Source organism: Xenopus laevis, chromosome 3L (genome assembly GCF_017654675.1).
Source record: "Xenopus laevis strain J_2021 chromosome 3L, Xenopus_laevis_v10.1, whole genome shotgun sequence".
Classification (NCBI taxonomy): domain Eukaryota; kingdom Metazoa; phylum Chordata; class Amphibia; order Anura; family Pipidae; genus Xenopus; species Xenopus laevis.
The window spans coordinates 99,527,184-99,541,971 of NC_054375.1; the positions used below are offsets into that span (position 1 = coordinate 99,527,184).

At 40.3% G+C, this 14,788-nt stretch overlaps 1 protein-coding gene across 2 annotated transcripts in view; it reads right to left on the reverse strand.

The window, feature by feature from the left end:
• cplx3.L (complexin 3 L homeolog) overlaps window positions 1-13,973 on the reverse strand; it is a 28,047-nt gene extending 14,074 nt beyond the window's left edge. Inside the window, exons 1-9 of one of the 2 annotated variants that reach the window (XM_041586693.1) lie at window positions 13,152-13,973; window positions 10,642-10,796; window positions 9,233-9,340; window positions 8,584-8,645; window positions 5,425-5,524; window positions 4,660-4,783; window positions 4,390-4,445; window positions 2,407-2,524; window positions 1,518-1,705 (exon numbers count right to left, since the gene is read on the reverse strand). In XM_041586693.1, coding sequence (XP_041442627.1) covers window positions 1,518-1,705; window positions 2,407-2,524; window positions 4,390-4,445; window positions 4,660-4,783; window positions 5,425-5,524; window positions 8,584-8,645; window positions 9,233-9,340; window positions 10,642-10,796; window positions 13,152-13,314 — 1,074 coding nt within the window. In that variant the 5' untranslated portion in view covers window positions 13,315-13,973. The remainder of the gene's footprint in view (window positions 1-1,517; window positions 1,706-2,406; window positions 2,525-4,389; window positions 4,446-4,659; window positions 4,784-5,424; window positions 5,525-8,583; window positions 8,646-9,232; window positions 9,341-10,641; window positions 10,797-13,151) is intronic. The other variant, XM_018252941.2, reaches the window with a different exon arrangement.
• Between the last annotated feature and the right edge of the window lie 815 nt (window positions 13,974-14,788).

Here is a 14,788-nt window from a genome sequence, read left to right on the forward strand (position 1 = left end):
CAGTACTCAGCAGATCTGGACTGACGCAGGCAAGGAAGAAAGCGAATACCAGAGTAAAGGATGCTTCTCAGCATGAAGTTTACTGCAGGCCGAGAATCAGCCCCGTGTGGCATTAGCCTAAATAAGTTACATAAGTCAGATCTAACTTTTATCACTTCCTAAGCATTCTACAGCGTGCTAACATCATTTTCTAATAATTACTGTGTATTCTTTATTTGAATGTTAATCGTTGGAGTAGCATCTTATAATATGATATTGTACGTCATCATTCTCTTTTCTTTATCTTTCTCTTCTTTAACTTTTAGTCTCCGATTGTGGCAAAAGGCTTTAGTAAGAGTGAAGGAGTTTATTGGAAAATATATTACTAATGAGTGGGAAGGGGTAGGGCAGCTAATTGCATTGTTTGGAACTTTTATATGGCGTGTGTCAGTAACTTACATCATTATACAAGATGTATTACACGTTAGCTGCCAGTTATTTGTTTGAGGCTCACCCCTGTGCAGGGCACCCTAAGAAATCTAAGATGTGTATAATTATTGGGGGTGGGGGTAACAGGGTATAAGTGTCCTGGTTGTAGTTGATGAGGATCTGGTTAGACCTCCTCTGAGGAAGAGTAGCCCAGCAGCTTCATTCTTACACATAATTTAAATATCTGTAAAACCACTGTACAAAAGACCATTATGTTGTGTTTTATTCATATGCAAATTAGGATTCGGATTCAGTTCGGTATTCGGCCGAAACCCGATTAGTGGATTCGTTGCATCCCTAATTTAGAGCATTTACCATATCTAGGTCCTGACACATAAATATCTGTAGAAATATTCACTCTACACAAAGGCAAAGTTACTTATAATTCTTAATCATTTTAAACTTTGAAATGACCGGTTATGTCTGGTTAAATTAACTATAGTGATGTAAGAATGCACAGACTGCTTGTTGCACTATGCACAACACACTACACATGCATTTATCCACTTTGTAAACAAAATGTATTTTTTGCTAATTGTGATTGGCAATAAACTTGAGAAAAGGAAGAAAGTATTATTAAAAGGGTTATTCCCTTGGTGTTAACTTTTAGTATGATGTAGAGAGTGATATTCTGAGGCAATTTGCAATTGGTTGTAATTTTTTTATAATTTGTGGTTTTTGAGTTATTTAGCTCAGCAATCTGGTTGCTAGGGTCCAAATTATCCTAGCAGCCATGCATTGATTTGAAAGAGAGTCTGGAATATGAATAGGAGAGGCCTGGATAGAAAGTTCAGCAATCAAAAATAGCAACAACAATACATTTGTAGCTCTATAGAGTTGTTTTTTGATGGGTGACCAGTGACCTCCATTTGAAAGCTGGAAAGTCAGAAGAAGAAAGAAAATAATTCAACAAATAAATAATAAAGACCAATTAAAAAGTTGCTTAGAATTGGCCAGTTTATAACATGTTAAAAGTTAACTTAAAGGTGAACCACCCCTTTAAGTCATATAGATTGAATTTCTCCACCTCCCTTCGCTTATACACTCACCTGTTCCTTCTTCACAGTTGTGGTCTCATTGGCTGCCGAACCACTCAGATTAACTCTGAACCTCTTTTGCTCCTCCACAGTCATACTCAGTCTCCCCTTCAAAACCTTTAGCTCCTCCAGCACACGGTTTTGTCCTCCCAGAATCATGTCTAGCTCTCGCTGACCCTCTGATTCAAAGGCATCATCATCTGGAACAGATCAGGAGATGTCAGAAAGGTAGTGAGAGAAAGCAAGGCTGTAAAGTGAAGAAGAAGAGAGGATAAAGGGAAAAGAAATAGTTCTATGATAAAGAAACAACGTAAAATGTAAGATTGAGAGTGTAGAAGAAAGGCTTAGTAAAAGAACAAAATAAAAGTATTTGCAAGCCTAGGCAATGAGACAATGTGATAAATAGTAAAATTAAGTTGCTCTTCACTTATGGAAATGAGTGAGGGACACAGAGAAGAACAATAGCAGAGCAAGTCAAGAGAATGACGAGAGTGAGAATGGGAAGTTATGAGCAGCACAAGCTGAACCACTAAACTTGCCTTTCATTGTATGTATGGGCCAACACCAGCAGAATTATATTGTAACACGTGTGAAATAATGTAATCTATACTAGCAAAATGCATGGAAACAAAAAAGAATAAGCACATTTTAGGCAAAGGCTGATTACACAGGCTAATTTACAAGATACGGGCCAATCTATCAGTTGTACCATTCAAACAGTTGGATGTCAAATTGCAGGCTGGTTAGTTTTTGGCCAGTTTAAACAAAGTAACTCTAGATTCTAACGGTTTCAAAATACACAAAGATTTGAAGGCAACATATTACTTAAACCGATCCATGACAATAACAAGTCTAGATAAAGCAGACATGAGAAGAAACATGATGGCCACAGAAGACCAACCCTGTTTAGGATGCTCTTTCTGAAAATCCTGGATATTTTTGTCTAGTTCCTTCTGAAACTCTTCAAACTCTTTTTCAAACTTTTCCTTTTCAGAGTCCGGGATCTGCGACACAGGAGACTGGAAAAAAACAGAATGTTGTAAGGACATCCTTCTACTGTGCACATGGCACTTAAACTATAGAAATATGGGGGATGTATTCATTATCATAATTTATCACTGATTGATAGCAATAGTAAGAAACTGCCAAACCGGAGAGAATTTAGTAAATATGAAATAATCAACAACAATCATAAATCCCTACATTAAAGTGCATTCAGAGTATTATCAGGGGTCAGTGTTACTGCTGATCCCCTACAGCCTATTGAACAGAATGGTGCTTCTCAAAGCATCAAACACATGAAAGGACACATACATCTGTTTTGATAAATATGTCAGTTCATTCAGCACTTTCTAGACTGTATATTTATATGTCTTTATTTACATGTTTGTCATCGCTGTGCAAGAACAGCAACATTGAATAGGTGACTTCCTTCCTGCCTAATTCTTGGACAAATTAGCTCCTTAAAAGCCATGGAGAGGATTTGCACAATACTTTTCCAGCTGTTAATGGGGTTGTTCACCTTCCAACACTTTTTTCAGTTCAGTTGGTTTCAGATAGTTCACCAGAAAGACTTTTTCTAATTACTTTCTATTTTCTATGTGTGAGCGTTTGAGTTTTCCCTCTGGGGGGGGGGGGTGTCACAAACTCTTTAACTGTCCTAAATTGATACATTTAATTTATACATTTTCTATCTTTGTCCCTGCTGAGCAGAACCCCTGAGTTTCATTAAAGGCAGCTGTTAGAATTGATACAGTAATAGCTAATACTCCAAAGATGCTGCTGAGAAATGTATCAACTACTTGTAGCAACTAAATGTAGCAATTTGTAACAGTTCAGATGCTCCTGGATCACAAAGCTGCCAGACTGAAACACTAAACAAGAACATTAAACTTTAACCTTAAATTTTGGGAAAATGGTAAAAAAAAACAAAAAATGGAAAGCAATGGAAATAAGTATTTGTTTATGGAGAACAATCTGAAAACAAGTGAACTGAAAAAAGTGTTTGAAGTTGAAGAACCCTTAAAAGAGACACTTCCTAATCCTTAGTCACAAAGATAAAACTTTCCAAACTGAACAAATACATTTCTTCTTCAATGCATCTGAAGACTTTGCAGCCACCAGAATATTCTCCTGGAACCTGTAGCATCTCTCCTTTACCCACAGCATAATCTATGACTACGATGTACTGTACATCAGGGGTGCAGGAAGAGGCTCTCATGCTGCTATTTATATTTAAGTATACTACTGTTGCCCGCTGTTTTTCAGCTGTATATTAATGATTATCTGCTGACCAATTCAAATACATACTAAATCCGGATCTTCCATGAGCTGCATCCATCATGCAGAGATGATGTTGGGAGTCACACTCAAAGCTATATGACCCCTACATCCCTGCAACTGATCCCCTGTAGAGTGTAGACCTTTGGTGAGGCATCTGAGTTTGCTCAACTCTGAAGACACTGGCGCACTAAGCCTCCTGTTTTGCTGCCCACCCACTTGGAATGTAACATCTGCAGGGCAGTAACTTCCTTTATTCTGTCTCTCTCTTCAGAACATAAAGTGAGTTACTTCTAGTTATTGACAAGGAAAGGGTATTAAAACATAGCCTATGTGACTGACCAAATGGATTTAGTTTGTAAATTCATTAAACGCAGAAGATGAGTAAAGTACCAAGTCAAAAATAGACCCACTTTGCCTTCCTACACAACCAACCCTGAAATTTACATAATTCAACCTCTCAAAGTATAAGGATAAATAACATCTTTGCATAGCTGTATCACCAAATATTTCATAATTCATAATGGAATATTACTACAATACCCAAGCACATAAAAGCAGATACAAACAAACAGTTCCAATCCATATGGACAAACATAATCACCTCCTGCCAAGTCCTACTCAGACTGTATGTCAAGAACGAGAGTACATCATGGTCATCTGTATGTGAGAAAATAAAGAGGTATAAGAAAAGTGGCATAGCCAAAACGCCAAATATCATTTGCAAGGATACATTCTACTGTACAAATGGCACACATTCTAAAACCTGGCATAGACTTCATTTTCTATTCATTAAACTAACAAATTAACTATATTGTTAGTATTATTTATAAAAGTGACCTTGCCACCACCATTTATGACAAGGATCTTCTACCTGCAATAATTCCTGTCGCTGCAGATATTCCAAAGTAACCAGAAGAAGGGATCACCATGTTCTGCACCTCCGCGCACAGCTCAAACACATCGTTACTTGGGGACAGACCTTTAAATACGGAGACCTAAAGAAGAGAACCCAAAACTTAGGTATACATGTATCTGTGAAGGTTCTCATTCATCCAGGTCATGGTATATCTATAGTAATACAGCAAGTCCAGTTGGTTTGACTTATTTTCTTTATCCTTGAAGACGTTTTGCTAGTCATCCAACTGGTTTTCTCAATTCAGAACTCTGGGTATCCAGACTGGACCTTTGTTAAAACCAGTAGAAGGAGAAAGAACACCACCAAAGTACCAGTCAAAGAGGAAGAAGGCCAGATGAAAGAACCTGGACCTCCATATATTTCTGGAGTGTCAGAATAACCACCACATACCAGTCTGCTTTAAACCCAGCAACACACTGAGGTAGCAACTGGTTCATCTAAAAGAAACCAATAATGCTAATTGCTAAGACCTCCATCAGGTCTCTGACCCCCATGCTGGTAATGCTAAACAGATTATGCTGATTGGAGCAAGATTTCAGGGTATATAACCACAAACATTTTTGTACAGGTCATTCTGAATTAAGAAAACCTGTTGGCTGCCTAGTGAAACGTCCATCACTTTAGGAATATTAGCATTTATCTAAGTAAGAAGTAAGCATGAACAGAATAGGGGCTAATCTTATAATACATACATGTATATAATTATTATTGGATGCTCACCCGTAGTGTCCTCCTGTAGTATCGGATTTTTGCCCTGAAAGGTCGTATAGTATTCCGGAAATCGTACATACAGGAGCCTAGGGCCTGACTTGAACCATCACTGCAGGGATAGAGAATAACTGTAATTTAAGAGAAAAAGCAATTGCTGCATGTTACATCCAACAGAAACCTACACTAGATGCCTAGAAATGTTACCAGACCAGTGACCCCTGCCGACCCAGGCCTGCTCCCCCTGCTGGGAACTGCGGCTCCCCCCTCCCACCCCACGATTGTGGCTGCAAGGGTGTGGAAAGTTAAGTGGCACATGGTGGGGGAGGGGTATCATTTGTAGAACCTGGAGCTTGCGATAATGTACCAGGAAAACAATGTCCTAGGGTCACTGGTATAACTACACAAGAAACACACCTGGCATTTTCAGACTGATAAGGGTTCTTACACGAGTGGTTGTTCCTGCATTCCCTTTTGTGCCCCTTAAGATGATGACACTTTCGTGTTTTTTGGGGGTTTTCTGCATGATGTGGCTGAGACATGGAGGATCTCATTGCTTTGTGTTGCTGGACAATTTAGGTGTATTTATGCCTAAGTTTGCCCAGGTGCAGTAACCAATAGCAGCCAATCAGCAGGTAGCATTTACTGGTCAAACATCATAATGGTTACTGCTCCAGGGCAAACTTAGTGTATTTTATTACATATGGGGAAAGTGTAGTTCTTCAGAACATAACCTGTGTGCCAGTGACTGATTGATGATACACTTTCCCTTCAGAAAGCATTTTACATGACGTTACAGACTCTATAAATTTATGGTGGACTGTGGTGCTTACTGATTCTCAATCTGTAGTATTATTAATGCAAGGCGAGACCCTGGCTAATATAATTGTTCCCTAAATAGATGAAAGCAACTTTAAAGCTGTGACAATTCGAGGAGAGGGATTTCATTGCAGAGCTGTTTAATGGAAGACAGAGAGCATTGTACTGAGCACATATGTGCGTGGGGACAGCATGAGTAGGAGGGTAAGAGAGAGAGGAGGGAGCGGCCATATGCTCTGTTTTCCTCTCTCTAGAGAAGAGCAGGCGCCACAGCAAGGATCCCATGTGTAACAATTCAGAGAGCTACAAATACAGATACATTTTCTCCAGTTTCCTTGCTCTTCTGTATAAATATTAAAGTAGCTGTTAATTTATTTTTATTCTCTGAAAAATAAACTCATTTTAGCCTTCTAGGGGTTTGATGAACCAGTCAGGCAAACTCTTCCAGTCAATAGCAGTTTTGAGAAAAAAGTAAAACCCATATCTGTTCAGCTGATGGGAACTTAATAGGCTGAGGATGTTTTTGGACAGGTTTTTAGGTTTTAAAGGTTGCAAGCGTGAAGTCTTTCTCTAGAACAAAAGCTCCATATTACTACTCAGTGCATAGTTCCTACTTAACTGAAGATTCTGGGGAGTGGAAAGGTTGGTTGAGTCTTTGCTCTATGCTTAAGGTTACATTTTAATTCTAGGATCTGCACCTTATGTATGAAATGAGCCCCCGAGATATGTCAACTCACCCATATTTTTCAGTAGTCCTCCTGATTTAACCCCCCCCTTACACGGTCACCCATAGTAAGGTTGTTAGTAATTTGCACCCGGAAACTTAATTTACCCACTTAATTCCTAAAGCAGGGATCCCCAACCCTTTGAACCTGTGAGCAACATTCAGAAGTAAAAGGAGTTGGGGAGCAACACTAGCATGAAAAATGTTCTCGGGTGCCAAATAAGTGCTGTGATTGACCATTTAATAGCCCCTATGTGGATTTTCAACCTACATTGAGCCTCTGTTTGGCATTGTACCTTTTTTTTTTTACAACCAAAACTTGCCTCCAAGCCTGGAATTCAAAAATAAGTATCTGCTTTGATGCCACTGGGAGCAACATCCAAGGGGTTGGAGAGCAACATGTTACTCACGAGCTACTGGTTGGGGATCACTGGTCTAAAGCAATGGAGTAGGGAGTGGTGGGATGGGGGTTGGAAATGGGGCGGAGCAGAGAGAGCCAAAGATGCACCCGTATCCATTCAGATCTGAGGTGGCATCTCTGGGAGAAGGGTGAGAAAATACTAAATGCAAATCATTTTCTGAATGCAGGCCATGGGGTACAACAGCTTAAATTCCAAATAATAGATAGTGTCCCTAAAATACGGAGAGGGGGAGATTGAGTGAAAATGTTACTCAAACAGGAAGCTAGATGGATTCAAAAGCTAGAAACGTTGGTTCCCCTTGGCCTGAACAGAGAATATGATTTAAGTAAAATATATCGCTGAATGTTTTAAATAATTTTAAATATTTTAATCTCTTTTTTTCATTTTCATAAGTTTTTTATGTCGTTTTATCCACAGTAGAAAAGGCTCTTTTAGCCAAGTAAGCTTTTTCACAGGTAAAAGAATGGACTCTATGACCAAACAGGACATTATATTAAGATACACAAAATACACGTTTTTTTGCAACATTGTTCACTTGATTTGTTATAACTGTGGCTGATTGTCTATGAGATGTGTTGCAACACATATACCACTAGGGGTCACTGAGCTACAATGTATAAATAATTGTGCACAGGTGCTGTTTAAGTGGCTTGAAAAAAGACTTATGCAGGTCTGAAACGTTGTGTTTTATCTGGGTCAAGAGCCTTTGTCTCAATAAAGGCGTTTTAAGAAAATACACTCATGGATGGTGCCGTCTGTGATACAAAGGAGAAAATACCAAGAACAACCAATCAGCAATTAGAAGTGAACATTCTAAAAAAAAAAAAGTTACAACATGAAAGCAAATGAATAATCACACTGGTGTAGTTTAGCTGTGTTAGTAAATCAGCCCCATGTGTTTTGTAAAGTAATTTATAATAACAAATATTAGAGAGGAAATAATACTGAGATACTTGGTAAGAGTGTATCCATAGAGCATAACCGGTGGTAGGGGTAGCTATTAGGGATGCACCAAATCCAGGATTCACTTAAGGGTTCTGCATTTTTCAGCAGGATTCAGATCAGGCCAAATCCTTGTGCCCGGCTGAACCAAACCCGAATCCTTAAACTCATGTGACCTTTCATCACAAAAGAAAGAACTACAGTAAATAAAAATGTCCCCTCCCTGATGCATAATATAATAATGACAACATTATAGTACATTACCTGGCGTGATCATAACTCAGCTCGCCATTGTTTCCAACAATTAATATAGCCGGGTTATTGTCCTGGTGAGATGAGTGGGAAGCAGTTATTAATAAAGTTATTTAACCATGAGTTCATTTAATTGCCAGTACATTCCCAGTTTATATTTTGGGAGCATTTCTTTATTGTTCTTGGTTTAAAAAGCTGATATTTGAACCCAGCTGCAGGAGAACTACCACCCACCCACTCCAGCCAAACATAGTATAACTCCAGGGTCGCCGACCCAGACCTGCTCCCCCAAATTGGCTGCCCCCTAAAGAAAAGATCTTGTGCCGTGGCTCAGCGGGTTGGCGGGGGGGGCGGGTGTTCAGAATTCGGGAGGGAGCCACACCGTGAGCATCTACAGTACTTCATAGAGCTAAAAGCTAATCTGGTCTGTACATTTATAAAAAATAGTCATAAAAACACCTGTATCTATACCATGAATATATGAATTTCCAACTTCTCTGACCCACACCACATCCACTAGAAGGCTTTTCCATCTAGCTACCACCCTTTCTGTACATAAGTATTTTCTTATTGCTGATTTATAGTCCTTCCAGAAGCATACAATTATATGCATACATGTGGATAATGTTATCATACTGTGACATTTACATCTGCATTTTACCTTGTGATCTTTATCATAAGTGTCAAATATTATTCCTACACCATCCCAGAAATCTGCAGAGCCATATACTGGTCCTAAACGTCCAGGTTCCTTCGTGTACCACAACGCCTGTCACAAACAGAAGGTCATTACAGGAAGCTCTTCATATTCACAGCAAAGGAACAACAAGGAATTGCTGAATATCAAGTAAATAGCATCTTTATGTCTGTGGGTCTGATTAAAGGGGGCAGGGAATATGTAATCAAATGGTGCATACGGGACTGTACTTTCATGCAGGTATGTGATTCCAGTTCAGCTTCCCCCTAAACATGACTAAAATCTAAAAACAGATGCATGAGTATTTGTGAACTGAGAAAAGAAAACCGCAATTTGTAACAGTATATGCAGTGTAACACTGAATTAATAATACGTGGATATAATACTAGCCCTGTTCTTATTACTATTCTTCAGGCTTTCGTGGTCTTTAACAATAATAGCCAGCAGTTTAGATATGGACCACTTTGTTTGTCTTGGTTTTTCTATACAGACAGAAGCCAATTTGCAGGTACAGATGAGCAACCAAGTAAAATTAAATATATTGTCAAATGCCAATACAAAGGCGGCTACAACTCTAAATAACAGCAAATTAATGTTTACATTATATGTAGTATTTCATTATAAATGAAAGCCTTTTATTTTATATATTTTGTCTGATAAATGAGCGACAGTTTGAAACATAGCCGACATGACAGAGCAAGTTACAGGAGTATGGTTGGTCATGGAATTGGGTTCAGGGACATTAAGCCTCATGCTGGTCTCGAAAAGGATTCTGCTCTGACTTTGTGAATTCAACTCCCTCCTGTTCTTTCTGACTCCTGGCTTCACTGATGCTCCTTCTGTATTTCTGGTGGGCTACAGGTAGCTGATTGGACAGGGACAGCAGGGAAATGGTTGTTGTGCCTGTGAGGAGTGGACAGATTTGTGGCATGTAGGTGTGGATTGTGGAAGTGCATCAGGTGCAGACCCCAAGAGTCCAGGCCTGGACTACCAATCTGTGGGTTCTGGCAAATGCCAGAGGAGCTGCTGTATGTAGTCATAGACACTCAATATTTATTGGGCTGGTGGGGGTTGTTTGGTCCTCTGTGTACCTGAAATGCCAGGGACTATTTTGACTACCAGTAAAGACCTGATGAGGTCTGTGCAGATTTTTAGATAGAAGCCAATGGGCCCAGCATAGCAATTCAATGTGCCTCAAAATGTGTAAGTCTCCATAAACTCACATGAAGCAGAAGGAAAAGGTTAGAAAATCCAAAATGATACAAAAACGAAAACCAGATGAAAGGTTAAATGAGAATATTTGAATGATGACCCTTATTTTTGGTTATTTGCTTAAATGTGTATAAATGACCTTATTATGTCATTTCTCTCACCAGTCCTTCTGCTCCCTGACGTCCATGTCCTGCAATTCTAAAGGACACTTCAACCTCCCAGTGTGGGAAGGAGGCATTGTGGATGGTCCACATGGATCCACTATGTAGCTTTAGAGATGGAACCAGACGCACCTCATCTGGACTGGCAATAGCATCTAGACAAATTAAAATAGCACAGCAATTGTAACTCACTTCATGAAAGTACAGGCATAGGATCTGTTATATATGGAATACTCAGAACCTGGGCTTTTCTGGATAAGGTTTTTTTCTTTCATTTTAATTTGCTTATAATGGATATGTTTTTCAAACTAAAGATACTAGTGATTTCATGAATAACATTGACGGGATTGGTTAGATAGCTGGTGAAGCTTTAGGGCAATGGCCTCACATATGTTTCCCCACAGGTCATACTTTTCAGTGCAGATAAACAGAGCTGGGAAGGGAACAGATCCACTTCTGTCATCTATAGTGAAAAAACAGGCTTACAATTAGGGTTGCCACCTTTTCCCAAAAAAAATTCCGGCTGGTGGGGGCGGGTGCAAAAAGGGGGCGTGGCGTGACTTCAAAGGGGCAGGGTTATGCCGCAAAGGGGCGGGGCCACAGCGGGTGGCAACCCTACTTACAATAGTGGAGCCAACTCTCCATGTGCCCTTAAGCCTTAGGGTGAGTGGGACCTTCATAAAATAAAAGCTACCAACACAAAATATGCATTATGCCAGCTGCACCAGCACTGAATATGTTCCCATAAGTACAAATGGGAATGGGACTAGGGATTTGTGATGGCCCAGAACTAAAATAAAGCACATGGGGCAAAAGTTTTTTGAATATAAAAAAAAATATTAACAAGGTCAGTTACATTCTAAGACAGTGGTCCCCAACCAGTTGCTCACCAAGCCCTTGAATCTTGCTCCCAATGGCCTCAAAGCAGGTTCTTATTTTTCAGTTCTTGGCTTGAAGGCAAGTTTTAGTTGCATACAAACAGGGGAGTTTAAGTGGCACACAGTTTGAAGAGGCAGCTTTTTGCCGCCCCTGGTAACTGGTCGCTACGCCCCACCTGAGGCAAAGTACTGAACCTGTCTCATGGCAGGAGCAGCCCTGCATATAAACCATATGTACTGCCAAACAGAGCCTCCTGTAGGCTTCCAGCCAGGCCCGGACTGGCAATCTGTGGGTTCTGGCAAATGCCAGAGGGGCTGCTATAAGGTTCCATAGAAAGTCAGTATTTAGTGGGCTGGTGGGGACTGTTTGGGCCTCTGTGTAGGCTGAGTGGGCCTCTGTGTACCTGAAATGCCAGGTCCTATTTTAATTCTCAGTCTGGACCTGTTCCAGCCCACATAGGGGCTACCAAATAGCCAACTATAACCCATAATTGGCACCCCAGAAACTTTTTGCATGCTTGTGTTGCTCTCCAACTTATTTTTATATTTGAATGTGGCTTATGGGAAAAAACAATAGGGGATCCCTGTTCTAAGAGATGCCATTATCATTGCATTAAGTATCTTATTCACTAATTTGCATATTATTTAAGCTGCAACTGATACTGCTATTTAGCCACTAGCCTGACTCACCCAGCAACCACTGCTTTGAAGGGGAAGACCCTTGACAGAGAGATAATAATATAATAAAAATGCAGCCTTGTGTTTAGTTTGCTTTCTGGTTAGCATGAAGTGTAAAATAGACAGAGAATTCCATGAACAAAGCAAATCAGTTGCAGAAGTGCTTTCCGCACCTCTAATTAGAACTGACCTTAAGGTCCATCCAGCTGTTGCTCCAGGCCCTGCTTTGGGGCAGCTTCAAAGTTCACTTCTCTAACTTCAACTTCTTATATTTATAAAGTAAAGTTAATCACCCCTTATTTCCATCTTTTGGGAGGAAGGGTTTTAGTCTTCTGCCGATAGTAATCTCTGACGTAGACACACCTGCCTCCTGAATCGTGTTTCGGATCTGCTGGACGGGTGTTTGAGGATTTGTCTTTACCATAGTGAGGATTCTTCAGTCATCAGCAGTGGACATCTTCCTTGACCTACTAGTCCCTTTACAATTACAGAGCTCACCAGTTCATTCTTTCTTCTTAATGATATTTGATTTAATGATTTAGGTGGTATTACTGATGTCTCTAATGGTTTTATTCTTGTTTTTCAAGCCTAGGTATTTTATCTCTGCACTAATGAAGCAACGCAACACACACGAAAAATAAAAACACTGGGAAGCCAATTTTCCCAAACATTATGTTGCCGAACATATTGCTGAAATGAAGGTGGGACTATGTATAAAAAGTGTTGTTATTTCTACATGGCGACACTGAAATGTATGCAAATAACTTTAAATTCAATTCTGGAATGTGCACTTTAATCATGCCTTTATTGTTTGATTTAAAATATTACACTGAGGAGCAAAGGGGTAAATCAAACAAAATGTGTCTGTCCCAAACATTATGGAGGGCACTGTATGTATGAATCCCATAAGTTTATTCATTTATACAGCCATAAACTCTAGAGTGATCAACTTACCTCCATATTTGTCCCAGAAAGGCAATGTTCCATCAGGAAGTGTCACGTGAGGTCTCTTGAAACTGTACTTGTATTCAAACCTACTGTGAGCTGGCTGATCCTGAGCTGTGGGTAGGTGGGGAAGGAGGGAGAGAAGCAGAATAGAGCAATAGAAAGGAGACATTCATATAATTTAAGTGTGGGGTTTTCAGAGCCTGAGCACTCAAATGAATGGAGAGCAGCAAGAGGGTCAATTGAAGCAGGTAATAGGCAGGTACATATCAGGCACCTGCTAACTGGGCAAGGACACGGCTCTTATCAGTCAAAAAGCAGCTGGGATATTCCCAGGCCCATGGAAACAAAAAAAAAACCACAGCTGCATTGAAGGGCCATACCACTTTCCTTGTAAATAAAAAAACCTACTGATGTGCGGGTCAGGCTTTTCCAGACCCGCATTGAATAGATTCTCAAATTTGATTTCATTTTGTTTGAGAATTGCCCAGTAATGGTGGGTGGGTTGGCCAGAAATATGTAGGGTGGGTAGGTCAGACCCAGAGATCAGAAAGGGATAAACAATTTTTGGGTGGAGGACCCCTTTAAGAACAAAGTCAATCATGAGATTCTGGCCAAATGCATATACACTGCCTTCTTGATCCGATCATTCGTGCAAAGCTGAAATAACAAGGCAGGACAATAACTGACCAATTAGATATCTCTCCACTTAGCCAAAATGACTAGTGCACTGCAAAAAAGAGAAAGCTCTGCTCACCACTAAACCTCTGCAAACCATTAGGCAGGGGTACAATGAAGGGTGATCATGAATTTATATAGACAAATACAAGAGGTCCTCTGAACTGGGTGCAAAAATCCCTCCTTCCTCCCCCCTGGCCTACCTGTCCCCCCAGGCAAATGCCCCTAGCTTGTTACTCACCTCTCTGCGCAGGTCCTGTCCACGGAGAGGAGTTCACAGGCGCCACCTTCTCCCAAGTGGTCTTCTTCCTGGATTAATCGGCATCTTCTGGCGCATGCGCAGTAGGAACAGTTACCGGTACGGATCTACTGCGCATGCGCCGAATGTCACGAAGTGAAATCGGAAAACTTTGTGACTTTTGGCGCATGCGCAGTAGATCCGTACCGGTAACTGTTCCTACTGCGCATGCGTCAGAAGACGCCGGTCAGAGCAGGAAGAAGACGCGTGTGGGAGAAGATGGCGACTGTGAACTCTGTGGACAGGACCTGCGCAGAGGGGTGAGTAACAAGTTAGGGGCATTTGCCCGGGGGGGACAGTTAGGCCGGGGGGGAGGGAGGGGGGGCAACACAGGGGAAGGTTTTTGCGCCCAGGGAATTTCCTTCCCCTTTAATCAATACATTAGAACATTTTGTGCATTAAGCTACTAAAAATGCCTTACCCTTTAAACAAAACAGGGATTGTTTGTCCACATATTGAAATATATTCAAGCTGGCCAACTACGTCAAAGTCTTAGTTTTGTTCAACCAGCTGCAGGAGGAATAAAAGTAAAATGTAACTGGCTGCCATTTAACTTGTTTTGCTTAGGGAAATGAGACATTTTTATTAAAGGGGAATTTTACTTTTAAATATAATTTTAGTACATTATAAATGGTCCTATTTTTAGTAGCTATATATTTGATCTTAATTT